General features: G+C 40.7%; 1 protein-coding gene and 1 non-coding gene across 2 annotated transcripts; both read left to right on the plus strand.

Moving 5' to 3' along the window:
* Positions 1-329: 329 nt before the first annotated feature.
* On the plus strand, positions 330-27,458 carry MEP1A (meprin A subunit alpha). The gene is made up of 14 exons (XM_010818278.4): positions 330-433; positions 520-544; positions 633-683; positions 1,713-1,753; positions 2,804-2,879; positions 5,692-5,809; positions 9,188-9,363; positions 14,757-14,978; positions 15,741-15,890; positions 19,540-19,755; positions 21,555-22,028; positions 23,487-23,660; positions 24,584-24,884; positions 26,223-27,458. The coding sequence occupies exons 1-14, from the start codon at positions 365-367 to the stop codon at positions 26,377-26,379; spliced, it is 2,250 nt and encodes a 749-aa protein (XP_010816580.2). The 5' UTR covers positions 330-364; the 3' UTR covers positions 26,380-27,458.
* TRNAC-ACA (transfer RNA cysteine (anticodon ACA)) lies at positions 6,548-6,619 on the plus strand. The gene has a single exon. It is a non-coding gene; the product is annotated as a tRNA-Cys (tRNA).
* Positions 27,459-27,500: the final 42 nt, after the last annotated feature.

The following is a 27,500-nucleotide window of genomic DNA, read 5'->3' on the forward strand; positions in this document are numbered from 1 at the left end:
CATTTTTATTTAAGTAATTTGCTATCATTTTATAGATAGCTTTTATTTCTATTATGAAATGGACCTTTTACCTGTTATATTATGCTATGTATATGAATGGTTATTGCTGGTATGTAGGAATGTTACCTATTTTTATATGCTCATCTCAGTATTAACTTTTTCAAACTTCTCTAGTCTCTGGAACTTGAGCTTTTCTGTGAAACTTTGTATCTGTCCTCAAATCAGCAAAGATATTTTCTCTTGTGACTTCAACGCTACAGAACATATGTAAGGGTCAAAGTTTCTAATCTGACAGCCAGAGCAAGGTCCAAGGTGTCTTTGCTTATTACAAGGTGTCTTTGCTAAAATCTGTTCACTTGCCACAATGATTTGGACGAGATTGGCTTGCATTATTCCTTTCATCTTGTTTTTTGCCCACATAGCAGCTGTATCGGTAAGTAGAGTTCTGCTCTTCAGGGTATATAGAAATATTAATTCTAGTATATGTTATCCTTTTTCTGTATATTTATTTCTTTTCAGATTAACCATCTTTCTAAAGGAAATGGTAAGAACTAATTGAAATACACAGAGAGTTTTCTGAACTTTCATTTGCTCAGCAAGACTGATAACAATTTTCTCCCCACTTTTAACAGTATATGATGGAGACTTTGACGAACAGAAGGATATTTCAGAAATCAACTTAGGTGGGTATAATTTCTGCCATTATTAATGTCTTCAAATAATTTAAAACCCTGCGATAGAATTGCTGTAAATCTCTTAATTTTCAGAGTATGATACTGAGTAACTTTAGGAGAGAACTATTCATTGGTGCCTCATTAGAATTTGCAGCATTTCTGAAAAATGGAAACATGAGAAGAGAATAATGGTTAGATTGAATTTTCTAGTGAGTATTCAGTGGCTCTAGAAATAAATAACAAGATTTTTGTTTATAAAAAAATTCATTTTTCCAGTTTGCAGTTTGACATGATCACCTAGTACCTCACTTCCTATTTCAGAAGTCCCATTTCGATCCCTCGAGTGCAAGAGTTTTGATTCCAATAACCAAAAAGTTTCCTTCTAATTCACCTCTCACTTTTTAAGATTCTTGGACAAGGTTTCTTTTTTTTCATTGAAGTGTAGTTGATTTACCCTATTATATTCCTTTCAGATGTACAACATCATGATCAAATATTTTTATAGGTAATACTCCATTCATAGTTACTATGAGATATTGGATCTATTTCCTGTGCTGTACACCGTGTCTTTGTGACATTTATTTTATAAACAGTAGTCTGTACTTCTTTATCCCCTACCCTCGCTTGCCCTTCCCAACCTCCTTTTCAATCTTCACTAGTAAACAGTTTGTTCTCGGTGTCTATGTTTGTCTTTTATTATTCACTAGTTGGTTTTATTTTTTAGATTTCACATGTAAGTGATAAATGTCTTTTTAAAAGACATCTTTCAGATGTCTTTCTCTGTCTGACTTATTTTACTAAGCAGAATACCCTCTAAGTTTTCTTGTTCCAAAAAATGGCAACAGTGGATGTGACAATATATGATATTTATTAGCTATTTACATTTGTTCAATTATAATGAATTTTTGTATCATTTTAAAAAGAATTTAACCACATAAAGAAGAACAACTAAAGACAACAATGGAAAAGACTCATTTTATCAGAGATGCATTTTAGCACTTCTTGTTCAAATATTTCTCTTTTTAAATCCACATCTAGCTGCAGGCTTGGACCTCTTTGAAGGGGACATCCTCCTGCAGGTGAGTACCTTCCAGTGACACCAGAGCATTCCCACAGGACTGGCTGTGACAGTACAGTGGGCCTCTGCTCTGTGTCCAGCCCTGAGATGACCGTTATGAAGATGAAAGAATCTCAGCCATAATTTGTATGCACAAAGACTTCCGCTGTGGTTGCTGGTTAAAAAAAAAAAAAAAAGACGAAAACATTAGCGACCAGAAAAAGAGTCTATAATTATTAAATTTCTTGTCCACCCAATTTTCCTAAGAAGTGAAGAATGAGAGAGAAGGAAATCCACCACCATACTGAAAGTGACTATTTCAGTTTTGAAGAAATGTAGGTCTTTCTCGTTGTTGTTCAATCGCTGAGTCACGTCCGACTCTTTGCAGTCCCATGGACTGCAGCACGCCAGGCTTCCCTGTCCTTCACCAACTCCCAGAGTGTGCTCAAACTCATGTCCATTGAGTCGGTGATGCCATCCAACCATCTCATCCTCTCTCACCCCCTTCTCCTCTTGCCTTCAATCTTTCCCTGTATCAGGGTCTTTTCCAATGAGTAGGCTCTTCTTCAGGTGACCAAAGTATTGGAGCTTCAGCTTCAGCATCAGTCCTTCCAATGACTATTCAGGGTTGGTTTTCATTAGGATTGACTGGTTTGACCCACTTGCAGTCCAAGGGACTCTCAGGAATCTTCACCACCAGTTAGGAAGCATCAATTCTTTGGCCCTCAGTCTTCTTCATGGTCCAACTCTCACATCCATACATGACTACTGGAAAAAACATAACTTTGACTATATGGATCTTTGTCAGCAAAGTAATATCTCTGCTTTTTAATATGCTGTCTAGGTTAGTCATAGCTTTTCTTTCAAGGAGCAAGCATCCTTTATTTGGTCTTAAAAATTTCTCTGGAAATTTCTATATTGTCTATAATGAACATTTATTGTTTTTATAATTGGAAGACAACTTGACTATTTGAATAGTGTGACAGATTGTTTGTGATGTGAGAGTTTACAGAAGGGGAAAAGAAGCCAAAGAGACCAGCCATCCAGTCAGCTTTGCCTTTTGTTTCTGCAGAATTCCAGAAATGGCCTGAGAGACCCGAGCTCCCGGTGGAAGTTCCCCATTCCTTACATCCTGGCCGACAATCTGGGTAACATTAATTGTTTTTCATTAGAAGCCTTGAGTTGAACTCTTCTCTCTCCCCTCTCTTCCTGGTCATCAGCTTCAAAGTTGAGTAACTGCCAACATCTAAGGGAGTCTCTAAGCTCTGAGGATTCTTTATCTCGTTGAAACCCATGCTGCTTAACCAGTCTAAGATACAGAATGTCAAATAGTACTTTTTGAAATGCAGAACACACTAACATGTTAATTAGACCAAGAGAGCAACACGAAGGACAAAATGAAATACAGTTTGACATCATAGCAATGAAAAATGCACACCTGAAATAAGAGTTTGTTTAAGTGACTCTAAATATGGAGAAGGCAATGGCACCCAACTCCAGTACTCTTGCCTGGAAAACCCATGGATGGAGGAGCCTGGTGGGCTACAGTCCATGGGGTCACACAGAGTCGGACACGACTGAGCGACTTCACTTTCACTTTTCACTTTCATGCACTGGAGAAGGAAATGGCAACCCACTCCAGTGTTCTTGCCTGGAGAATCCCAGGGATGGGGGAGCCTGGTGGGCTGCCGTCTATGGGGTCACACAGAGTCAGACATGACTGAAGCGACTTAGCAGCAGCAGCAGCAGCAAATATGGTACCAGGATACCAATTTCAGCATAGTGATTTCTTCCCTTTCTGTTGCAAAACAAACATGTCACACTTTTGAGAACTAGAAAAGGCTATATTTCATATGTTCATCATTCTCATTCCTTGGTATGAAAATTTTCTATTCTTCTCTGTCTCAAGAGAAAGGACAATATAAGTTAGATTTTGCTCATTGTCAGAAATAATAGCTGGTGGAAGTAAAATAAATATTAGAAGCCACGTGTGGACACTGGCTGACCTCAAGCAGCTGACTGACAGCTCAACAGCCACGATGACACGATGCCTGTCTGGGAGGCCCGTCCTCTGTGGATGGGAAGACTCCAGAGCAGAGGGGAAGCTAGGACAGTGTTGCTCAATCTTGATGAGCTGCTAGGCTGCTCCCGCTCTCAGGAGACGTAGATTGTGTTTCAAGATTTTCCATCACTTTTATCAGTGTTGCTTCCAGCGTCTTTTCTGGAGAAGAGTTACATAGAAACAAATGTTATTGTTCTCAGTTATGTTCTTCATTGGAGTATAATTGCTTTACAATGTTGTGTTAATTTCTGCTGTACAGCAAAGTGAATCTGCTGTGTGACTACGTATATCTCCTCCCTCTTAAACTTCCCTTCCTCCTCCCCTCCCGATCCCACCATTCCAGGTCATCACAGAGCACCGAGCTGAGCTCCCTGTGCTATATACCGTTGGTTTTCACTGGCTATCTATTTTACACATGGTAGTGTATGTATGTCAGTCCTAATCTCCCAATGTGTCCAACCCTTTCCTCACTGAGTCCATAAGTCCACTCTCTACATCTGCATCTCTATTCCTACCCTGAAAACAGATGAGATGGGATTTTTAAATCCACCACTCTCAGTGTTTCCACCATTTGAGTTGAAGATAACAAAAGCAACACAATCTTACCGACAGCATGACTTTAATTATAATCAAACTTCTTTCTTATTTTTTGTGGCAACCAAGCTGTCTGAGGTACATATCTTCAATTTAAAGATGTTACTCAGTGAGAATACATAAAAGTTCATGAAAACCTTCAAACAGGTTTAATGCATGCATGCTCTTGCTGTTGCTGTGTGTGATGTTTCCATAATTTATTTACTGGTTATTCCAATGACTTCCTTTAATGACCTTAATATGATTTTATGACATCTGAGTGTAGAGTCTCCAACTCAGGAGTTCCTGAAATAAAGCCCATAAAAATGTGAGATAAGTACACGGTAAAGCGCCAAGAATGATAAACTCTTTGGGAGAATCCCCAAAAATCAAGTATGCAAGAATACAGTTTAGTTTTATAGAACTTAGCTTAATTTTTAACTTAGAGACCTACAACCAACGAGTTGATGGGGTTAAAATCCACACACACACAAAGTGGGAAACCTGCCTTTCCTCTGGTGTCTCTTTCTCCTCCACCTCGTCCTTGTCTCATGCAATACCAAGGTAGGCACACGCGCAGGTTAAGCAAGAGGAGTGACATTTGATCTTTGGTCGTCAAGCCACAAAAGTTACTAACAGGCATCTATTATTCTTGCTGACTCAGGTACATAGGTTTTTGCTGCCTTGGTTCCAAACTTGGGTTACAGAAATCTTTTCTAAGGCTGTCTGCAGAACTCCCTGTCTAGCCTTGTCATTGCATGGGGATCCTATAGGGAAGCCGCATAAATATTACACTTAACTTCTTATGCTTTTAGAACCCTCAAACCTCTCTCAGCTGTCTTTCTCCTGCAAGAGGGAGAGTCTCTTTAGATTGGGGGAAGGAACCCCACTCTCACTGCTTCTCTCCAAGGTAATTTATCTGTTTTTCCAGAAGACAGAAGTGACGTCACTTCTGTCTTCTGCTCGGCCATATTGGTCTCTTGAGGCAATGCACTCAGAATTTTTGCTTAAATGAGGGAAAACGAAAGGGAGAAAGTGGGGAAATTATTTTATGATTTTGTTCAGCCACACATACCATAAGTGTATTCCTATTTTGTAGATAAATATATATATATATATACACACATTATGTATTTAACATTTAGCATGTTTATATACACAAATGGTTTGTCAGTTTTAGTTTCCAAGGGCTACATTTACTATCAAAAAATTTATCATGGACTTCAGTGGATTTCATACAGCAGCATGAGTTTCTATGTTTCTAGGTTATATATATTATCCAAGATCTAGCTAAGGCTCATTGATAGTTTTATTGATTTCTACAGCACTGAATGCCAAAGGAGCCATTCTCTATGCCTTTGAAATGTTCCGCCTCAAGTCCTGTGTGGATTTCAAGCCCTATGAAGGCGAGAGCTCATACATCATCTTTCAGGAGTTTAGTGGGTGAGCATGAAATGTTACAGAGTGTGAAATCCGTCCTCTGATTTATAAAAAGTGACACATCCCTTTCAAAGACTAAACAAAGAAATTGGAAAGAAACTAAAAGCAAAATCAAATATTTCACTGTGAATTTTTTAAAGTGGCATCACATTTTTATTGTGCTCTATAAAGAATGCATTGTTTGGATACCTCTAGGAACCAGGGAGACTCATCTCAGTTCTTTTCTGGGTTGAGGTCATGTTTTAAATTACAGCCTTTAAAAAAAAAATCAAGTTTATTAAAGCTGCATTCTCTTGATGGTACTGTTTTCGATTATTAGTACTCCATTGGCTAGACTTTTCTGAAAAGTTCTATCAATGTAAGTGATATTATATATTTGCTTTTCTCTGATTTACTTCACTATGTTTGAAAGTCTCTAGGTCCATCTACACCTCTGCAAATGGCACAATTTCATTCTTTTTAATGGCGGAGTAATATTTCATTACATTTCATACATTATATATGTACCTCAGGCGTAGAGAACAAACATAGGGATACCAAGGAGGGGAAAAGGGGATGGGATGAATGGGAAGATTGGGATTGACATATATACACTATTGATACTATGCATAAAATACGTAACTAATGAGAACCTACTGTAGAGCACAGGAAGCTCTACTCAGTGCTCTATGGTGACCTAAATGGGAAGGAAATCAAAAAAGGGGAGGGGATATATGTATACATATAGCCGATTCATGGACTTTCCTGGTGGCTCAGACGGTAAAGCGTCTGCCTACAATGCAGGAGACCCGGGTTCAATCCCTGGGTAGGGAAGATCTTCTGGAGAAGGAAATGGCAACCCACTCCAGTATTCTTGCCTGGAAACTCCCATGGATGGTGGAACCTGGTAGGCTACAGTCCATGGGGTCGCAAAGAGTCGGACACGACTGAGCAACTTCACTTTCACTATAGCCGATTCACTTTGCTGTACAGCAGAAACTAACAGAACATTGTAAAACAACTATAGTCCAATAAAAACTAAAAACAAAAAGACCTGCTGCTGCTACTGCTGCTAAGTCGCTTCAGTCGTGTCCGACTCTGTGCGACCCCATAGACGGCAGCCCACCAGGCTTCTCCGTCCCTGGGATTCTCCAGGCAAGAACACTGGAGTGGGTTGCCATTTCCTTCTCCAATGCATAAAAGTGAAGAGTGAAAGTGAAGTTGCTCAGTCGTGTCCTACTCTAGCGACCCCATGGACTGCAGCCCACCAGGCTCCTCCGTCCATGGGATTTTCCAGGCAAGAGTAGTGGAGTGGGGTGCCATTGCCTTCTCCGAAAAGACCTACCTGGAGGTTTCTCTTCATATTGCAGTTCCCATCACGGCCTCCAGGTGTTGCCTGGACTTGGTTGTCTAGTTGTGAAGGTGGGGATTTTGTTTATCGTGGATGACTAACAAAGGTAAAGAAGGAAGTTAGCATTCGTTTTAGCTTCTAAAGAAAAGAGTCTTAGACCTCACAAGGTGCACACTTGGCAGGAGGGACCGTGGGGTAAAAGCAAGTGAAAAGCTCTAATACGCTGGGGTGAGTGCAGACGCAGGATCTCTAACACAGTGAGAATCGAAGGGTCAGGGGAGCAGCATAGAGTGTCAAGAGAGATGCAGGAGGGAGAACACTGGAGAGGCAGAGGAGATGGAAGAACAAATAGTGGGAAGAGAGGTAAAATCCTGTATAACACAGGAAGCTCAGCTCCGTGCTCTGTGGTGACCGAGATGGGTGGAATCGGGGGAGGGTGAGAGGGAGGTCCAAGGGGGAAGGGAAATATATACATATAGCTGATTTGTGGTGTTGGACAGCAGAAACTAACATTATGACATTATAACAGAAACAACATTATGATGTAAACGAACATTAACATTATAAAGACATTATACTTCAATAAAAGATAAGCAAATAGTGAATTTTAAAGTTTTTTGAAAATAAAATTCATAGAAAAAAAAAATCAATCTAGGGACTCTGTGGTTGGGATGTCTCTTACATTTAAGTTAGAGGGAGAGGAAAAGGGAGGAAGTAACTCCAAGAAATGACTGGCCCAAAGCACCCCAAACCCTTGGAGATCCTGATGCTCTGAAGCTGGAGGTTAACGGGGCTCTTCCAGAAAGATAAGGTCAAAATTTCAGAGTGGTAATGCTATGGTATTTTACAATGTATACCTTTCTTTGGGGGAGGGATGTTAAAAATGATAAATAATATATGCTTCTTCTGGATTGTGGATATTTTGCAGAGTAAATTCTGACTTGGTAATGAAATGCTACTATCTAAGAGGCAAGGTGAACATGGTGATATTTGCACAGCTCAATACATTTACTAAAGATCGTTGAATTGTACCCCTAAAATTGGTGAATTTTATGGTATGTAAATTACACCTTAATAAGTTGTTAGAAAATAACTAAGATTCGTTTTTGAGTAGAATTCAAGTCTATTAGCATTTGAACATATATGATGTTAGCAATTTGGGGAAAGCAATAGCAGGTAATTTAATGTGATTGTCACCAAGGAACTCACACTTCATTGATAGCATTTAAAATAATTGGTAAATCTCTCATTCTGTTGAGCCCTGGTCAGTGTATAGAGCCTTGTTCCTCAACTCAAAGGGGGCAAGGAGACAATTTGTATACAGCTCCTGGTTTGCTAATAGAGATGGAAAATCAGATTTCTGAACAAAAACAAAAATAATTGGGAAAAAGAGGGAAAGAGCCTGCGTATGAGGAATTTAGAGTATCTGCCAGCAGTTCCTGAGTCCGCTATTTTCTGAGGGAATTTATGGGTCCTTTTTGCCTGCAGCCTTTTAGACATAAGTTAGGCAGCCTGCTGTGTGCTGTCATAATGCTGCAGATTGGGAAAAATCCCAAAATATGAACTTGATGAACTTGCAGTTTTAATAAGGGTGTTTTTCATAATCATAAACACATACCTTCTCATTAAAGGAAATTTGAAAAGTCATTAAAATGTAAAGGAGAAAGTATAAATCAACCACAGTCACCACTCAGAGACACCGTTGTGGTATAACTGCAATAACATTATTTTTTGGAATGCCCCATGGGTTTGTGAAGGTGAAGAAAATAGCCAATTTTTCCTTCTTTTTACCTAATGCATTATTAGGTTTGATTTGCTTCTAAGTAGATACCACTTTTATAATGGTCTGTCACTTGTAAAGCCTACATAATAATCCCTCCAGGAAATGTTGCTTTTTTAACCAGTCATGTAGGTTGAACAATTAGCTTATGAAAAGGCTAATAATAACTTCTTCTTAAAATCAAACCTAACCTTCAAATTTGTATTCTGGAAACTTAGGAATTACAGCCACTTGAAAATTCTCTAGAAGAAAATTTCTCTCCTTTCTAAAGGTGCTGGTCTGAGGTTGGTGACCAACACGTGGGACAGAACCTCTCCATTGGTCAGGGATGTGACTATAAGGCCATCGTGGAACATGAGATTTTGCACGCTCTGGGGTTTTACCATGAGCAGTCAAGGACAGACCGAGATGATTATGTGAATATCTGGTGGGATGAAATTCTTCCAGGTGTGTATGAACCCAAGGTAACCGGTTGGGTGGGATTTGCTATTACCTTTATCACTTGCTGGGATCAACCCTGGGATGACCAGGCCAAACCTATGTGTGAACAGGAGCTTCAGTTTCTCCAGGAGGAACGCAGACTATGACCTCTCCTCTGGGCTGAGTTGATCTGACCATAATTGATCCCAGATAAGGGTCTCAGGAAATGAGGAATCTTGCTCATCTCAATGCGGGGTTGAAAAGTTAATCAGATGCTTTTGTTTTGCTTCAGTGTTATTGTTGAAACTCTATTTAAAATTCTACTTCCTGTCTTAGTGTGTAAAATGAACTAGATCCTTGAGGATGTCAGGGTCCTTTTTTTCTGGATGTGAAATCTCATGTAACTTTAGGAAAGTAGAAACTGTATAATAACCTTGAGACACTTGAGGATTTTCGTGCTTTACCAAATCAACGATAGATGTTTAAAAACAGAACAACAACTACATTAGGAAAAAAAAAAGTTCTTTTAGTTGAAATTATACTCCCAATTTTGTTAACTGTAGCTAATAGTTTGGAGTTTTGATTAACCAAAACATATAAATCTTTTCTTTCTCCTTTCTAAGTGCCTCTTTTTTGTGTGTGTGTCCCCAGCCCATACTTTGTAAAGGATAACACAGTTTTATTTCACATATTATTATGCAGTTATTCTAACAATTCTGATGTTCTTTAGTTTTGTTGGGTTTCCTTCAACACTACCTACCTTCTTTGTTTGAGACAACTAAGCTGAATGCTTTTGAGTACATGAAAATATTATTATCAAAGAGTTGCCCAATGGGTGGGGGAAAATTCCATGCTGTGTTTCTGAAAACACCTAGTTTTTAAACAGGAATTAGTCCAGGAGGTGGAAAAGCATTATTTTTGGCAGTGATAGCTTAGTGAAACCTTAATGGATTGGAAATGCCTTAGCGATGACCACACATGGTTTTCATGAGGCAAATCATGGCCTTGTAATTATCTGTTTCATTTAGATATCAGTTTCACGTATGAGTTCATGGATGGTAGTGCATCTCTAATAATTTTATGGACTTGGAAGAACTGGCCATACTTTAAAATAAAGTGTGAATCCCCAAAAGACTTCTGCCAGAACTAGCTCCTTGGGAGGAAGCCGCATCACTGGTTCTCACAGGAGGAGGGGGTACCGCTGGCTAATTCTATCAAAAGCACCTACGGGGTTTACAGTACGTGTCCCTCTGGACACCTCCTATTCTGATATTTTATGAATGTGGAGTGCTGGTGGGAGGAGAAGAAAGTATGTGGTTTGTAAAATCCTAATCCAAGGACTTCCCTGGCGGTCCAGGGGTTGGAACTTCACCCTCCAATACAGGGAGTGTGGGCCTGACCCCTGGTTAGGGAGCTGAGATCCCACACGCCTGTGGCCAAAAAACTGAAACATAAAAAATAAGCAATATTGTAACAATGTCAATAAAAACTTAACCAAAAAACCCTAATCCATTACCAGGTAGGAAATAATAGATCAAAAACATATGCTTGTCTCCCAGGCCTAATTGCTTTATATCTGGGTCTGTGTAGAGGGGACAGAGAGGGCAGGTCAAAAGTCAAAGAAACAAATCTCTGACTATGAGGCTCAGGGGGTTTGTAGACTTTGTGTTTGCTAGAGGCCTGAATTTCTCACTTTCTCCTCTGTATATTTAACTCTGCCGAAAAGTACATGAGGAAGCAGAAAATATGTGCATTTTTAAGTCTTCAAGAACATGATGCTCAGAGCTTTTAAGATGGTTTTAGGCTATATGAGGGCTTCCCTGGTGGCTCAGTGGTAAAGAATCCACCTGCAATGCAGGAGTCGTGGATTTGATCCCTGGATGGGAAGATCCCCGGGGGGAGGGCATGGCAACCCACTCCAGTATTCTTGCCTGGAGAATCCCATGGACAGAGGAGCCTGGTAGGCTACAGTCCATAGGGTTGCAAAGAGTCGGACAAAGCTGAAGCGAGTTAGCATGCATGCAGGCTATATAAAGGATCTTCCCTGGTGGCTCAGTGGTAAAGAAACTGGCTGCAATGTGGGAGACACTGGTTTCATCCCTGGGTTGGGAAGATCCCCTAGAGTAGGAAATGGTAACCCACTCCAGTATTCTTGCCTAGAAAATCCAATGGATAGAAGCACCTGGTGGGCTACAGTCCATGGGGTCGCAAAAGTCAGACATGACTTAGTGAGTAAGCAACAACAACAAAGGCTATAGGAAATCCCCTTTCTTGAGGGATTGCCAGGAGAATTTGCAGATGTGCTCAGCTCTGGGTTGAGCGTGGATGACTCACCATGTTTGCTCATCTCCGGTCTATGTTTTCATCAGGTGTAATTCTTTATACCTAAATTGCCGACAATCACTGGAGAAATTTTCTCAAGCGAGACATTCAGTCCAATTAAGATCATAAGCAATGGCAGTATTATCACTCAGGGGAATTTATGACTTTTGCTGCATCTTGTCTTCAGTTGACAGCAGTCTCATTATTTAACCTAAGAAGAGACTTCCCTGGTGGCTCAGATGGTAAAGCCTCTGCCTACAATGTGGGATACCTGGGTTCGATCCCTGGGTCAGGAATATCCTCTGGAGAAGGAAATGGCAACCCACTCCAGTACTCTTGCCTGGAAAATCCCATGGACGGAGGAGCCTGGTAAGCTATAGTCCGTGGGGTTGCAAAGAGTTGGACACGACTGAGCCACTTCACCTTAACTTACCTTACCTTAGAGACTATTGGCAATACAATTCTCTCCCTAAATCCATCTCTGTTTCTGAAGTCAGAAGTGTGTTTTCTGAATGTTTTTTTCCATTAAGGAGAACACTTCTGAGGTTTAGCAGGGATCTGCAAACTACAGAACTACATACAGCCCATGGGCCATATCTGCTTTTGTAAATAAAGCTTTATGGAAACACAGCCACGCCCATTTATTTATGTATTACCTATGGTTGGTTTTCAGCTATATCAGCAGAGTTTAGTAGTTGTGACAGATACCATACAGCTTGCAAAGCCAAAAGTATTTTCTACCTGACCTTTTACATAAAAGGCTTGCCCATGATCTCTGCTTTACAAGGTCTCTTTTACAAGATCTTTACAAGATCTCTCCTTTTCAACCCCTCGGTTATGAGTTCCTTGAAGGCAGGACCATGCCTGTCGTAATCACTTCCAGGGGCCACCACCCACCTAGCACAGCTCCCAGTAAATAGTAGGCATGACAAAACTGTGTTGAATTAAATTTTAAAATGTATTAAAAACATTTATTGGGTAAAGCATTCTGATAAGTCTCCTTGAATAATGAAGAATAAAGTCATCTGTTCTAATCCAATGATTTTATTGAAAGTTAAGGAAAGCAGCCGGTGAATTGAAAGTGCCTTGCCTAAGATGCTGCTGAGAGTCACCAGGAGATCCCAGACCCTAGTCCTCACACCACTTTGATGCTTTTTATCATGTTATCCTCTTAACTGCCATCGAAGGAATGATTTTCTATCCATTGGATTTTCTAGGCAAGAATACTGGAGTGGGTTGCCATTTCCTACTCTAGAAGGAATGACTTTCTTCCTTCCCTATTTGGGTCATTTATTGCTTGCAATCAGTCCTACCTTTGATCCCTCTTGGGTTCAGTCCCCACAAAACCCTTGTGAATTGGAAGGATGAAACATCAGTATTCTCGTTTTATAGTTAAAACAAGTTTTTGATCACGGACTTTTCCAAAAGTATTTGGAGACCACCTGCCAGAGTTCTCCAATCCTGAGTGTTCCTGCATTAATATCTTTAAAAGGTGATCACATTTTCTTCTAATTACTAAATACAGTTGGATGGGAAGCTAAAAAGGCAGAAGGAGATGAAGTGGAAAGCTATGATTGGGAGAGTTGAGCATTCTCATTCAGTTTTCCTATCACTCCCTACGAAGACAGTGAAAGATCTGTAAACTTGCCATTCCTACAGCTTCAACAGTAAATTACTCGTGGCTGCTGGATTAAAAGGACATCTGAGTGGTATCTCATTTTGGCATTTCACTTTACAGTGCATGTTCTCTTCCATGACCTAATCTCATCAAAAATATTTTCCTCTTCTATTTTGAAAGGAAAGTCCGTTTTCTTCCTATTTTATTTTTTTCATCATGGGGAATTTTATGGAAAAGGAGAATGTGAGCCTTGATTTACAGGATGCGATGTTCTTGTTAGCTGCTAACCTTTCCCTTTGCCCCTCAGGTTTCTTTTCCCTAACTTGTTGGAGAGTTGTCCAGGTATAACTCTTGGTGGATGAGATACTAGGCTGTTAGTGAGATGAATCAATCCTGAATATTTTTCTGAATTAAAAAATTCCTTTCTTCTGCCATAAGGAATATCTGCCTCCACTTTGATAGTTTATCTTCTCTTTCTTAAAGTCTTATGCATACACACACATTATTTATTTGTATGTATAAAAATGAAACTTTGATTTAAATATACATTTAACAACATGCATTTTGTATTATATACTATTATATATGTGTATCAGTCAGTTCAGTCACTCAGTCGTGTCCAAGTCTTTTCAACCCCATGGACCGTAGCACACCAGGCCTCCCTGTCCATCACCAGCTCCTGAAGTTTACTCAAACTCATGTCCATTGAGTCGGTGATGCCATCCAACCATCTCATCCTCTGTCTTCCCCTTCTCCTCCTGCCTTCAATCTTTCCCAGCATCAGGGTCTTTTCAAATGAGTCAGTTCTTCACATCAGGTGGCCAAAGTACTGGAGTTTCAGCTTCAACATCAGTCCTTCCAATGAACACTCAGGACTGATCTCCTTTAGGATGGACTGGTTGGATCTCTTTGCAGTCCAAGGGACTTTCAAGAGTCTTCTCCAACACCACAGTTTAACAGCATCAATTCTATGTGTATATTTGTTATTAATATAACATGTACTTTAATATTCATTATAATAATTTTATATACTATTATATAGCATACTAATACATTATAATAGGGCTTCCCTGGTGGTTCACTGGTAAAGAATCCATCTGCCAATGTAGGAGATGTGGGTTTGATCCCTGGGTCAGGAAGATCCCCTGGAGAAGGAAATGGCTACCTACCTCAGTAGTCTTGCCTGGAAATCCCATGGACAGAGGAGCCTGGTGAGCTATAGTCCATGAGGCTGTAAAGAGTCAGATGTGACTTAGCGGCTAAACAACAACAGTACATTGCAATATTATTAGTACATATTAATAAATACATAATAATTATATATATTATATAATTATAAAATATGTTAAATGTGTATATGTACTTAAAGAAATTTTATTCTGCCCCCTCCCCTTTTTGGTCTCTGCCTGAGTATCTAGTCAGAGGGAAGGACAGGGAAATAGCATGACTACTCAGGACCTGTGGACTCCCTTCCTGACAGGTTACCAGCACAACTTTAACACCTATGATGACAACTTCATCACAGACCTCAACACACCCTATGATTACGAGTCTCTGATGCACTACCGGCCTCTGTCGTTTAACAAGAATGATAGTATCCCTACCATCACGGCCAAGATCCCTGAGTTTAACTCCATCATTGGGCAGCGTGTGGATTTCAGTGCCATTGATCTGGAGAGGCTGAACCGAATGTACAACTGCAGTGAGTACCTCTGAGTCTGAGGACTGGGTACCCTCATTGACCTTATAGGTTTTCCGTACATTTTCCTTTGTGTTAATTTTTGCTGATTTCCTGTCCATTGGGAAATGGACAGACTACATAAACTTAGTTTCTCTCTCCTTAGAAAAAAATACAACACCTACCTCACAGAATGGTTACGAAAATCAATTATGTAGTTGCATTTTATGAAATTGAGAGTATTGGACCAATGAAAGGAGCTGGAATTGTCCTACTTCTTTGGCTTCCTTCTGAAGGATGTATCATCATGTAAAGCTCAAGATAGTTACAGGCTTGAAAGTATTTTGCATCTTGCAAATTCTTTGTCGGGCTTAGTGGCTCCTAGAGTCATCTAATCCTCAGAGATGGGTTGTTGTCTAAAATGGCTTCACTAGTCTTCTGAGACACATTCTTTAATTCTGTTCAGTATGTACATAGAGAAGATCTACTAAGGGCAAGCTCAGCATAGTTGTACCTCTTTCTTAATTGAAGGGAGTTGACGGTTGGCATCTACAGCAAAGCACGATGGTAAGCCTTTTTATCCTTTGACTCTGAGGTGGGCAGGGCCACATCTATGTTCGCAGGTTCCTTGATCTAATGGGCGACAGTAAGAGTTGTATTTGAGAAAAATCCAGGCAACAAAAGTTTCATGATCCTGCTAAATAGTGAGGCCTTAGTAGTCTAAGACTTTAGGCATTTGAAATGACATGCCTCAAGTTTTTAACCAGCTGACAAAAATATTTGCAGCCACAACTCATACCTTTTTGGACCACTGTGATTTTGAGAAGGCAAACATCTGTGGGATGATTCAGGGTACCAGAGATGATACTGACTGGGTCCATGAGAACAATGCTCAGCCTGGACAAGCGGATCACACCTTGGCGGGACAATGCACAGGTCAGTAAAGGCAGCGAGGAACTACACTGGGGTGGGCCACCAGATTTGAGGGGTGATGGCAGCCGCAGGTTTTGCTTAAGTAGGAATGTTTGTTATCAAACCTGACACTCTAAATGAGGACAAAAAACATTTCTCATATCCTTATTATTAATGCAATAAAAAGCATCCAGGTTCTGGACATGCAAAAGAAAGATAAATTTAAGCAATAACAAAACTGATACCGACAGATGGTTGATAAGATACAACTTTGTACTTATAGATTGTCTATTTTATATACAGTAGTGTGTAGTGCAGGGTACTATACTCATTATTTTGTAATAACTTATAAGGGAGAGTTGTAGTATATATATAATATACATATATATATATATATATACATAAAATTGAATCACTAAATTCAGCTTATATATATAAAACTGAATCATTGTGCTGCATACCTAAAACTATTATGACACTGTAAATCAACTATAGTTCAATAAAAAATTTTTAATTAAAAAAAAGGATGAAAGTTTGTAAATTAGGGTAATGTCTCTAGAGCAGTGCCCTCTAATAGAACTACAGTGCAAACCACATATGCAATGTAAAATTTTCTAACAGTCACATAAAAAAGAAACAAAGGAGTCTCTTCAATAATATATTTTATTTAATCCAATATATCCAAAATCTTAGCATTTCAATGTGTAATCAACATAGAAGCTATTAATGAGGTACTTCACCCTTTTTTGTAGTGAGTATTTGAAATCTGGTATTGTTTTATCCTTAAAGCACATTTCACTTTGGACTGACCACAGTTCAAATGATCGATCGGCATGCATGTTTGGTAGCCACCATAATGAATAGCATAACTTCAGATAGTTCCTACACCTGATTTGTGCAGTGAAAAAAAAAGCCACAAAGTCTGGGGAGACCTGGGTTTAAAGTCTGGCTCCATCTGGCTAATTGTGACCACAAGAAGTTGTTTTTGTTGCTGCTGTTAAGTCTTTTGGCTTTTGTAAGCCATCAAGCTTGGAAAAGGAAGTGGCAACCCACTCCAGTATTCTTGCCTGGAGAATCCCACGGACAGAGGAGCCTGGCAGCTACAGTCCATGGGGTCACAAAGAGCTGGACACGACTGAGCGACTAAATAACAATAACAAGCCATCAAGCTATTGATACTTCATCATGAGCATGGAAGGAGATAAAGCATACAGAGCCTTAAAGGGCAGACCAACCACTTCACTCCCTATTACTTTTTCCTCCCATCTTTCCCGTTTCTCTGGAGGTTCTATTTATTTTTAAATTTCTATCTTAAGACCCTTTTATTATGTGCTTGGTATCGAAATCATGTCAACCCTATTTGCAAGCAGGTGGGGTCATAGATTATAATTGCCCTTTAAATTCTGGGCTGTTATCAAGTCCCTTAGTCCATACCCGTGTGACTGTTGGTTAGAGTTCCTTCACAGAAGGGACCTAGCTTATCACCAAGATACCAGGCCACCAGGGGGATTGTCAGAGGTCGTAAACCATGGCTCCTCTTCCTTCCGCCTTGATAGAGGGTGAAAGTCTCTGTCACATATCAGATTATTAAACGTATAATCTCCAGTGTCCAAAGGGTGGTTTATACCCGAGGTTCTCTCTTAATCCCCATTGTAGCCTCTAATCTAATCTCTCCTGTAGGCTTGCTACTAGGTTAACGTGCAAGTTCCAGCTAAACAGAAATGTGATCTCTGTGTGAGAAGAATCTGCTGACTGACAATTCTAGCACTTTAGTAGGAAAGGAATGGACCACGACCCAGAGGAAGGATCTTGAAAAGCTTTATCAGGTTAACCTGACCAGCCACTATGCTTCTTCCACAGGAGGCACTTAATGAGACCGGGTTTCCTCTGCTGAGAGCACTGCATTATTTGGGTAGATGCATAGACTCAAAGAGCTTGAAGGATAGAAGCCACTTCCCACTTGAACCCCAGAGAGATGAGTGCACATCCAGTCAGTGGCAGCATGAGGGCAAGAATTCAGGTCTGCTAACTCCCCGATCTGAGTTATTGAATTTGCACTTCACACTTCTGACGATATCTGGTGGAATTCCTGATCAAGGACCACCTAGAGACCTCCTTAGACCTGTGAGCTCTTATTTACCTTAACCCAAGCCCTTGGCAATTCACAACACCTAAGTCTCGGGCTTGTAAGATCAAGTATTGAGAAGAACATACAGGAAAATATAATTTTCCCTGATGAAATAGTAAAGCCATTACTGTATTTTTCAGCTTTGTGGAAAGCTTATTTAAACATCATTGCTTGCAGTCAATGAGGAAGGCATGTGCCCCATGTATGAGGCAGGATGAAGCAGGGATTTGTAGTGTCACAGAACGCAGAACTGTACCAGATGTTCACTTCCTTTTTACCTGGTGAAATGTTTTGAGTGGAGCATTTGGTAAGAGGTTGAGTATTCAGTTCAGTTCAGTTCAGTTCAGTCACTCAGTCATGTCCAGCTCTTTGTGACCCCATGGACTGCAGCACTCCAGGCTTTCCTGTCCATCACCAATTCCCGGAGCTTACTTAAACTCATGTCCATCAAGTCGCTGATGCCATCCAATCATCTCATCCTCTGTTGTCCCCTTCTCCTGCCTTCAATCTTTCCCACAGCATCAGGGTCTTTTCCAGTGAGTCAGTTCTTTGCATCAGGTGGCCAAAGTATTGGAGTTTCAGCTTCAGCATCAGTCCTTTCAATGAATATTCAGGACTGATTTCCTTTAGGATGGACTGGTTGGATCTCCTTGCAGTCCAATGGACTCTCAACAGTCTTCTCCAAGGCCACAGTTCAAAAGCATCAATTCTTTGGCACTCACGTTTCTTTATAGTCCAACTCTCACATTCATACATGACTACTGGAGTAAGTTTAAATGACTTCTTTATATGTGAGACTTGTTCATTGCCCTTGACTTTGAAGAAGGGAGCTGGTTTTCCAAGTGATGTATATGTTTAGCCACTTGCCTGTTTGAAGGGAGAGAATTTTGAGATACCTGAGTTGGGTGAACCCAACCTCTGGCACAAATATAGACCCTTTACCTCCTATTTTAAGTGTCCTTCCAAGGCTTTCTTTTCATTCAGGAGAAACCTTCAATTGGTCCCTAACATGCCTTGAATGCCTCTTCTTTGGACATAGAAAAGGTGATTCTTTACTACTGATCTACACCCAGTTATTAGGCTACAAAAGGTTGAAACTGAATCCTTATCATTGTGAATATGTAAAATCCAACCCTTAAAACTTTGAATCCCATAGTTTCTGACGTAACTAGGAGGCCAGCTCTTTTCCTTGGAATGAATCTTTAATAACAAAGTTAATGAAGAAGATGGAATTCATCTCATAGACACTAAATTCCATCAAACTTTGCTTAAACCCTGTATTTCCTTAAGTCAAAGGTGTACATTTCCCAACTTTGGGAACAAAGGTACTCAAAAAGAGACAGTGGAGTGCTATGGCTTCCACCAGCAACTCTGTCTATGGAGACAGAGTGTTTACTGACAAACAACCTTTCAATTTTCCCGGAAGAGCTCTAGCCTTTGCTGCCTGGATAAGGGCCGGTGCTCACTGTTGTCACCTTACTTGGGCTGAGGGAAGCCTGGGGTGTGGATGGGCAGAGATGGGACTTCGGGGTCCTCTCTCCGTAGGCGCCGGCTACTTCATGTACTTGAACACCAGCTTCGGGGCAGCGGAGGACGCGGCCATGTTGGAGTCTCGGATTCTTTACCCGAAGAGGAAGCAGCAATGCCTGCAGTTTTTCTATAAAATGTCAGGCAGCCCTTCAGATAGACTGGTCGTCTGGATCAGGAGGGACGACAGTACTGGCAACGTGCGCAAGCTGGTCAAGCTGAAGACCTTTCAAGGTACGTGGAGGCGTCCTGCGGGGACTGATTGGGCTTCACACCCAGGACTGTGCTCTTTGCCCTCCTCCCCCTCCCCCGCCCTTTTCACCCTCCTGCCCGTCTCCATTCCTCCACATCCTCCCAACCTTCCCCTCCTCTGCCTCCTCCTCCTTTTCCTTGGCCTCCCTTCTTGTCTTCCAAATGCATAATGCCTGGCATGCTTTAACCACTCAATGGATGCTTTAACCATTCAAAAGCTGCGGTTTCAGGTGAGGCTGAAATATACGATTGTAAGAGGCCAATCAGGGAAAGAATAAAGGAAATAATTGGAATATAAAAATCCAGTTTTCCTGGAACTTTGGAGAAAGCCAGGACAGAGAGAACTGGTGATTCAAGGGTGGAGACTGGAAGGTTAAAGGAAGCAGGAATTGATGCTGAGGGAAAGAATGTGGTGAGATAGTGGACCACAACCATTTCTGCATCTGTTTCAGCAAAGTGAAGGATACCATTATTTAATACACTGAAGTACCTTGAAACCTACTTATGAATTTGGTGGAAAGTAAGCCATTCATATACATTAACTTCATTAAAAATCATTTATATATTCCTAAGTGATATTTTGTGTATTTCTGTGAGAAGATCATGAAAATCACATTAATAAAATGCCAAGGTAGTTAGGGGCATGTGAGAGCAATCTGACCGAAAATCAGGATCCAGGGTTATAAAAGCTAAGTACTTACATTTTTTTTTTATTGTGGTGGTGGTTCATTCATAAATAGAGAGGGAAAAATGTGTTTTTCTATTTTTTCATTCAGCAAAGAATTTCTCAATTAAAATGAGGATTCCAGGTAAAGGAAGCATTCTCTGTACTTCCAGAAGAAGTGGCTGGTCTTTTTTTTAAAAAAATTTTTTCTGGCTGTGCCATGGGACTTATGGGATCTTATTTCTCTGAAAAGAGATCAAACTCATGCCTCCTTTATTAGAAGAGTGGAATCTTAACTGTTGGACTGCCAGGGAAGTCCCAAAAGCCAGTCAATGTTGGTTTTATTTATATATTTTTTAATATTTTGGCCATGCCTCCAAGTATGTGGGATCTTACTTCCCCGACCAGGGATTGAACCCATGTCCTCTGTAGTGGAAGCATGGAGTTTTAACCACTGGACCACAATAAAAGTCCCCATAAGCTGCTGCTCTTGAAGGGAGGAGGCTTCCTTTGTAAAAGACTACTCAGAAGAACAGGGGCCCAAATCGTCTCTACCCAGGCCACTCTGTGAGTAGAAAATGCTACAAATAATGGTTTTGAGGAGTTCACTTTTCTGGCTGAAATTTACAGAGCATCTTTATTAAATGGAGGGATGACAGCTAGGTGCCCTTTAAGAGGCGAGAATTTGCTGTGTTACAAGTATTGTAAATACGGACATAAATTGTAAATACGGAAATTGCCATCTTTTGACTTTTGTCTTATCAAATGTCTGTTTGGACCATGCAGTGCTAATATTAAGGGATGTGGTGCGTTTATACCAAGGGAAAACCCAGAACCTGCAGAATGAAATAATAATAGAAAAAAATTCATAATTAAAATTTTTATGATAAACAGAGTGGGTGTTTTTTTTGCTTGTTTTCTTGTTTAGCTGTTTTCCCATATCCGATATGTGACTTTGGAAACATTCCTTAAGAAGTTTATAGCAGATCTCTCCTGTGTTCGTTTGTGAAGATTACATGAGATCATTCATGTAAAGCACTTGCCACTGTACCAGGCTCAAAAGACTGCTCCAAAAATGTTGGCCACAGTTGTCACCAATTTTATTCTCTATCCTCAGGAGATTTTGACCACAATTGGAAAATTGCCCATGTGACACTCAGAGAGGAAAAGAAGTTTCGCTACCTTTTCCAGGGCACAAAAGGTGACCCCCAGAACTCGAGTGGGGGAATTTACTTAGATGACATCACTCTGACGGAAACCCCATGCCCCGCAGGGGTTTGGACAGTCCGGAATTTCTCCCAGGTCCTGCAGAACACGGTGAAAGGGGACAAACTCCATAGCCCTCGATTCTATAATTCAGAGGGCTATGGTCTGGGGTTGACCTTGTACCCTCAGGGCAGAACGAGCTCCGGGAGTTCTGGGTACTTGGGACTTACCTTTCACCTGTGCAGTGGAGAGAACGATGCTGTCCTCGAGTGGCCAGTGGAGAACAGACAGGTGATCATGACAATACTCGACCAAGAAGCTGATGTCAGGGAGAGAATGTCCTCCAGCATGGTGTTTACTACCTCCAAGACCCAGACATCTACAGGTAGGTGGTTGGAAGAACTGCCCCTCCACCTGGAAGGGCCAACAGATACAGTTCCCATCTGTGGAGGAGAAATTAACTTTCTTCTCACACTTCCTCCTTGGGCACATATTGGTATATCCACTGATGCTGCTGCTGCTAAGACTACCATGCCTAAAATAGATAGCTAGTGGGAAGCTGCTGTATAGCCCAGGGAGCTCAGCCAGGAGCTCTGTGATGGCCTGGAGGGGTGGGTTTGGGGATTGGGAGAGAGGGGATATATGTATACTTACAGCTGATTCATGTTGTACAGCGGAAACCAACACAACATTGTAAAGCAATTTACATTGTAAAGCAATTATCCTCCAATTTAAAATAAATTTTAAAAATACCATCATGTTGGAGCATTAAGTTAAATTTTTCTTTTTTCTTTAATTGATGCATAGCTTATTTACAATGTTGTGCTAGTTTCCGGTGTACAGCAGAGTGATTCACTCATACATATATATTCTTTTTCATATTCTTTTCTCTGATGGTTTATTACAGGCTGTTGAATTTAGTTCCATGTGCCATCCAGTAGGACTTTGCTGTTTATCTATTTTATATACAGTAGTTTGTAGCTGCGGATCCCAAACTCCCAATTTATCCCCCCACTCCCTTTCCCCTTTAGTAACAACTTTGTTTTTCTATGTAAATTAAAATTTTCAATGTCATCTTCTCTCGTGTTCATAAATTCATCCATCGCGCATCTAGTCACGATTTGCAATGTGCCAAATTCTGTGCCAGTTTCTTAGAATACAAGCAAATCATGCAGATTCTGCTTCACTGAGCTCAGTCCGAGAAGACGCATCCTGCTAGTCATTTATTAAATACTCAGAATTTGTGAGGCTCTGTGCTGAACTGATGCACTGACTCTTAAAATATTACTGATTGTCAGTATGTCTAGGAAGCAAATTTGCATAACAAAGGAATGGACAAGTTATTATTATTGTTTTTTTTTTTTTTCAAAGAAGAGACGTAAGCCTTGAAAGGAAGATTCTATAGCTGTCTCTTCCCCTTCGTTGAGGAAGTCACTCAGTAAGGGGCCGTGACCCCTCAGAGCAGTGGTTCTCTGCTTCTCCCTCTCCCAATTCTCAGTTTTAATTCTCCTGGAAAAAGTAAATAACCTGATTTTTTTCCAACACATTTTTTTTTCTGATTAACAAAGCCCTTATGGATAAACAAGGTTCTATTGTATAGTACAGAGAACTATATTCAGTATCCTATGATAAACCATGATAGAAAAGATTGTTTAAAAAATGTATATATGCATACATGTATAACTGAATCACTTGGCTGTCCAGTAGAAATTAACACACCTTTGTAAGTCAATTATACTTTAATTAAAAAAAAATCCCACAAAACTCTCTATACTCATCAAAGACAAATGGAAAGTGAAAGCTAAAGCGATAATGTGATTTTCTGTTATCTGTAACTTTGCAGCTATAAATGGCTCTGTCATCTGGGACAGGCCCTCGGTCGTGGGATCTTATGACAACAGTTGTGAATGTTTCAGAAGCATTGACTGGGGTTGGAGTGCTGTCATCTCCCACCAAATGCTGAAGAGGAGAAGCTTCCTTAAAAATGATGACCTTATAATTTTTGTGGACTTTGAAGGTATTTTGCTGGCTTTCCTGAATATGTAATCCTATGTTCTGGGCGTTCTACTGATTTTACATGGATTTTTAAGCATCTCATGAAAGGTGGGGATATTCTGGGGGGCAACAAGGTTAAAAAATAGATGTGCCCTAAGGGAACAACGTTTTACTCTCTTTCTCGAAGACTTCTATCTTGATTTTAACTGCCCTTGGGAGAAACTACAATTTTAGTGCCATCTTTTTGCATAATTTATCCAATGTGACAGTTTTCAGACTGACTTCAGTGTAGTCTCAATCAGCCTATCCATGCTCACGTTATGCTTCTTTTTTTAAGTTGGAATAAATAAAACCACAATTGGACTACTTTTAAAAATAAACACAGCAAAATAAGACTGAAGTCTTGCCATGTGTGATAACGTGGATGGACGTGGAGAGTATTATGCTTAGTGAAATCAGTCAGACAGAGAAAGCCAAACATTCTGTGTTTTCACCTATATGTGAAATCTGATAAACAAAACAAATGAATGAATATAATAAAACAAACTCACAGATATAAAGAACCAGAGTAGCAGAGTGAGGGACAAATTAGGGGGAGGGGATTAAGAGGTACAAACTACTAGAATGAAATAAATTACAAGGGCGTGACGTGCAACCCAGGGAATATAGTCAATATTTATAATAACTTTATGGGGACTGTAATCTATAAAAATGTCAAATTACATGTTAAACAGCTTAAAACTAATATAATATTTAAGTCAGCTATATACATCAATAAAAATAAAAAATAATAAATAGCTGATATTATAAAAATCTACTGGATTCAAAGCCACTTTCCTGTGCCACTAAAGGTGATGTCCAAGAGAGGTCGACGCGGCCCAGGGAACTTTCTCCGGGAGCGGAAGTGCATTGTTGCCCTCATGTCTCTTTGTCTATTTCCTCAAGATATCACCCATCTTAATCAGACTGAAGTTCAAGTTCAAAACAGCAGGCTGACCCCCCAAGGCCTTGTTCTCCATGGCCAGGAGCAGCAGACCTCAGAAGAAGATTCGAGAAAGGCCCCCTTAGAGACAGCCCTCCCGAGCAGCCTGGCCCGGGGGCAGAGCAGCCGACAGAAGCGGTCAGTGGACAACACGGGCCCCTTGGAGAACCACAACTGGCCACAGTACTTCAGAGACCCGTGTGACCCAAACCCTTGTCAAAATGAGGGCATCTGCGTGAACGTGAAGGGGATGGTGAGCTGCAGGTAGGCTCTGTGGTCGGGGCGGGGGTGGGGCACAGGTGAGGGGTGGCAGAGAGGAGCCCCAGGTCTTCTTACCCTGCTAGAAAGCACAGTCTCAGGTCAGGCATCCGTAGCATCAGATGGTCAACTGTGGCTGTCCTTGACTCCATGAGGCTGTGCCCCGAATCGACGGGCAGAGCAAGGGTCCTGCCAGAGCAGAAGAGTCCTGAATCTCCTCCGGGGCATCGTCAATAACAGCTTGAATGTTGTTGGAATTTTGAACTCTACTACAGGGCTTGAAAGTGACTCAGAGCTTTTAGCTTCCATGCTCCATCATGGTGAGACTGAGGACCAAGCTTAAATCTTCCCTGACTACAGATATTAGTATGAGTTATTCATTATGATTATTTCTATTGTCCATTAGATCATTGTCCTATAATCACAGTTATGTTTTCAATACTAGTAATAAAAATATCTGATATTTGGGGGCTGCTTACTGTATGTCATCTGCTTCCCCAAGCAGTATGTATGCATGATCTAAATTATTCCTCACAGCCTTCCTGTGACATAAAGGCCCTTCCTTTATGGCATAAGAAATTTGAAACTTAGACACATAAGTAGGGCATAAGAAACTTAGAGACATAAGTAATTTGTCTGTGAATGTTGGAGCTGGGATCTGCATCCAGGTCTGACTGTCTGTTACATTTAATAGTTCTTTTTATAATGCTTGCTACTTGTATAAAATATTTCATAAAAGGATGTGTGGGATGACAGAAGCATCACTTTCATTTGACAGAATAGTAGCAGATGTGGGAGCTGGTCTGATTGGTTCAAAATATCAACATTTCTTCTCACCTCTTTTTTTTTCTTTAAACTTTTACTTTTTTATTCATCATGGATTTTTATATCCTTTTTCTTTTTTTTAATAGTAAAGGAAATTTTCTTTAATTATTGAATTTTTTTTCTTGGCCACGCCCTGTGGCATGTGGGATCTTAATTCTCTGACCAGGGATCCAACCCAATGCAGAACCCGTTCTGCAGTGAAAGTGCAGAATCCTAACCACTGGATTACCAGGGAAGTTCCCTTCTCAGCATTTTTTGATCTCCACTTTGTTTCTTCTTTGTTAAACTTTTATTTTGAGATAATTCCAGATGTGCAGATACACTGACACAATACTACAGAATTCCCAGTACCTAGAGTCAACATCTTCGGTAACCAAATTCCGATCAGCAACGCGAAGAAATGAGCATTAACGAATGCAAATGCTCTTAACAAGGCCATAGTTGCGGAGCCGGTCTCTTGGTCAGGAAGCCCTGGGGGCTTGTGTGGTTCCCACTGTGCCCTCCGTCCTATCTCCCCAGGTGCACCTCGGGTCACGCCTTCTTCTACACGGGGGAGCGATGTCAGGCCCTGCAGGTGCACAGCAGCGTCCTGGGCCTGCTGATCGGAGGCGTGGCCGGCGTGGTCTTCTTGACCTTCACCGTCATCTCCATCCTTTACCAAAGGTCAAGGCAGTGATGCCCAAGGATGTCAGCCAGAAGCAGAAATGCCCTTGGACCCTCCCTTTGCTTCCGCTGCTCAGTGTAGTTTGGGGCTGTTTTCTTTCAGCCTTGCTTTGCCTCCAGCCTCCTGTGTGACCCTTCTGTCTTCTATACCCCTGCCCCCACATGGTTCTGTTACCCTGCTCTGTGCTCCCAATGTACCCAGGGTGTCCTGTGACAGCACTCATATCCCTTGATTGTAAATTCTTTCTTTAATAGACTGTCTTTCTCATAGACAGTAAGCTCCATGTGAGCAGACCCTCCTTTACCATGTTAGCCCAATGCTGGGAGCCTGCCCGGCCCAGCTCAGGGGATCACTTAACAAAACAAATGAATGGGCCAATAACTGAATGAATAACTAAGCTGTAGAAACTCTCTGCTTTCTACTGCAGGTAAGACATGGACAATGAAATGCACACTTCTTTTTGTACCAGAATCCAATTCTCAAATACCCGTTTTTCCATTGGACACAATAGTGTTATTATTCTTTGAGGATCTTGTGTGTTAAAGAATTTTAAATAAAGATTTCTCCTAGCAACAGCATTTGCTTTCCTCCTCCGATTCTAGGGGGAAATCTTTAATAAATTCAAATAGCTATTTTGTCAGTACCTTCAAAACGTCCAGAATTGTATGTGAATTTGTGTGTGTGTCCATGTGGAGGTGGGGGGGATAATCATTCAAAAGGTATTCCTCAGTTCTTTGTAAGTTTTAAAGTATATTTGATCTATATTCCTGTATAAAATTATCTTATTAACAAATTAAAAGTATCAGGTGAAGAAGGTATTTGTAGACATACTTTCTTTCCACAGTTCCTAAGGAGACAAAACTTCCCGGGGGGAGAAAGCTGCAAGAGAGATCAAATAAGGAGAGCGGAGGTTCCCGTCCTCAGTCAACACAAGCCCCAGAAAAAGCTGGCTCCAGAAGTTTCCTAAAAGAAAATATCAGTACTTAACGGAGCCTGAGTAGTCCAGGCTATCTCTTGTGTGTGTGTTTGCTCAGCTGCTCAGTAGTGTCCAACTCTTTGTGACCCCATGGACTGTAGCCCGCCAGGCTCCTCTGATCATGGGATTCTCCAGGCAAGAATACTGGAGTGGGTTG

This window comes from Bos taurus, chromosome 23, assembly GCF_002263795.3.
Source record: "Bos taurus isolate L1 Dominette 01449 registration number 42190680 breed Hereford chromosome 23, ARS-UCD2.0, whole genome shotgun sequence".
Taxonomy (NCBI): domain Eukaryota; kingdom Metazoa; phylum Chordata; class Mammalia; order Artiodactyla; family Bovidae; genus Bos; species Bos taurus.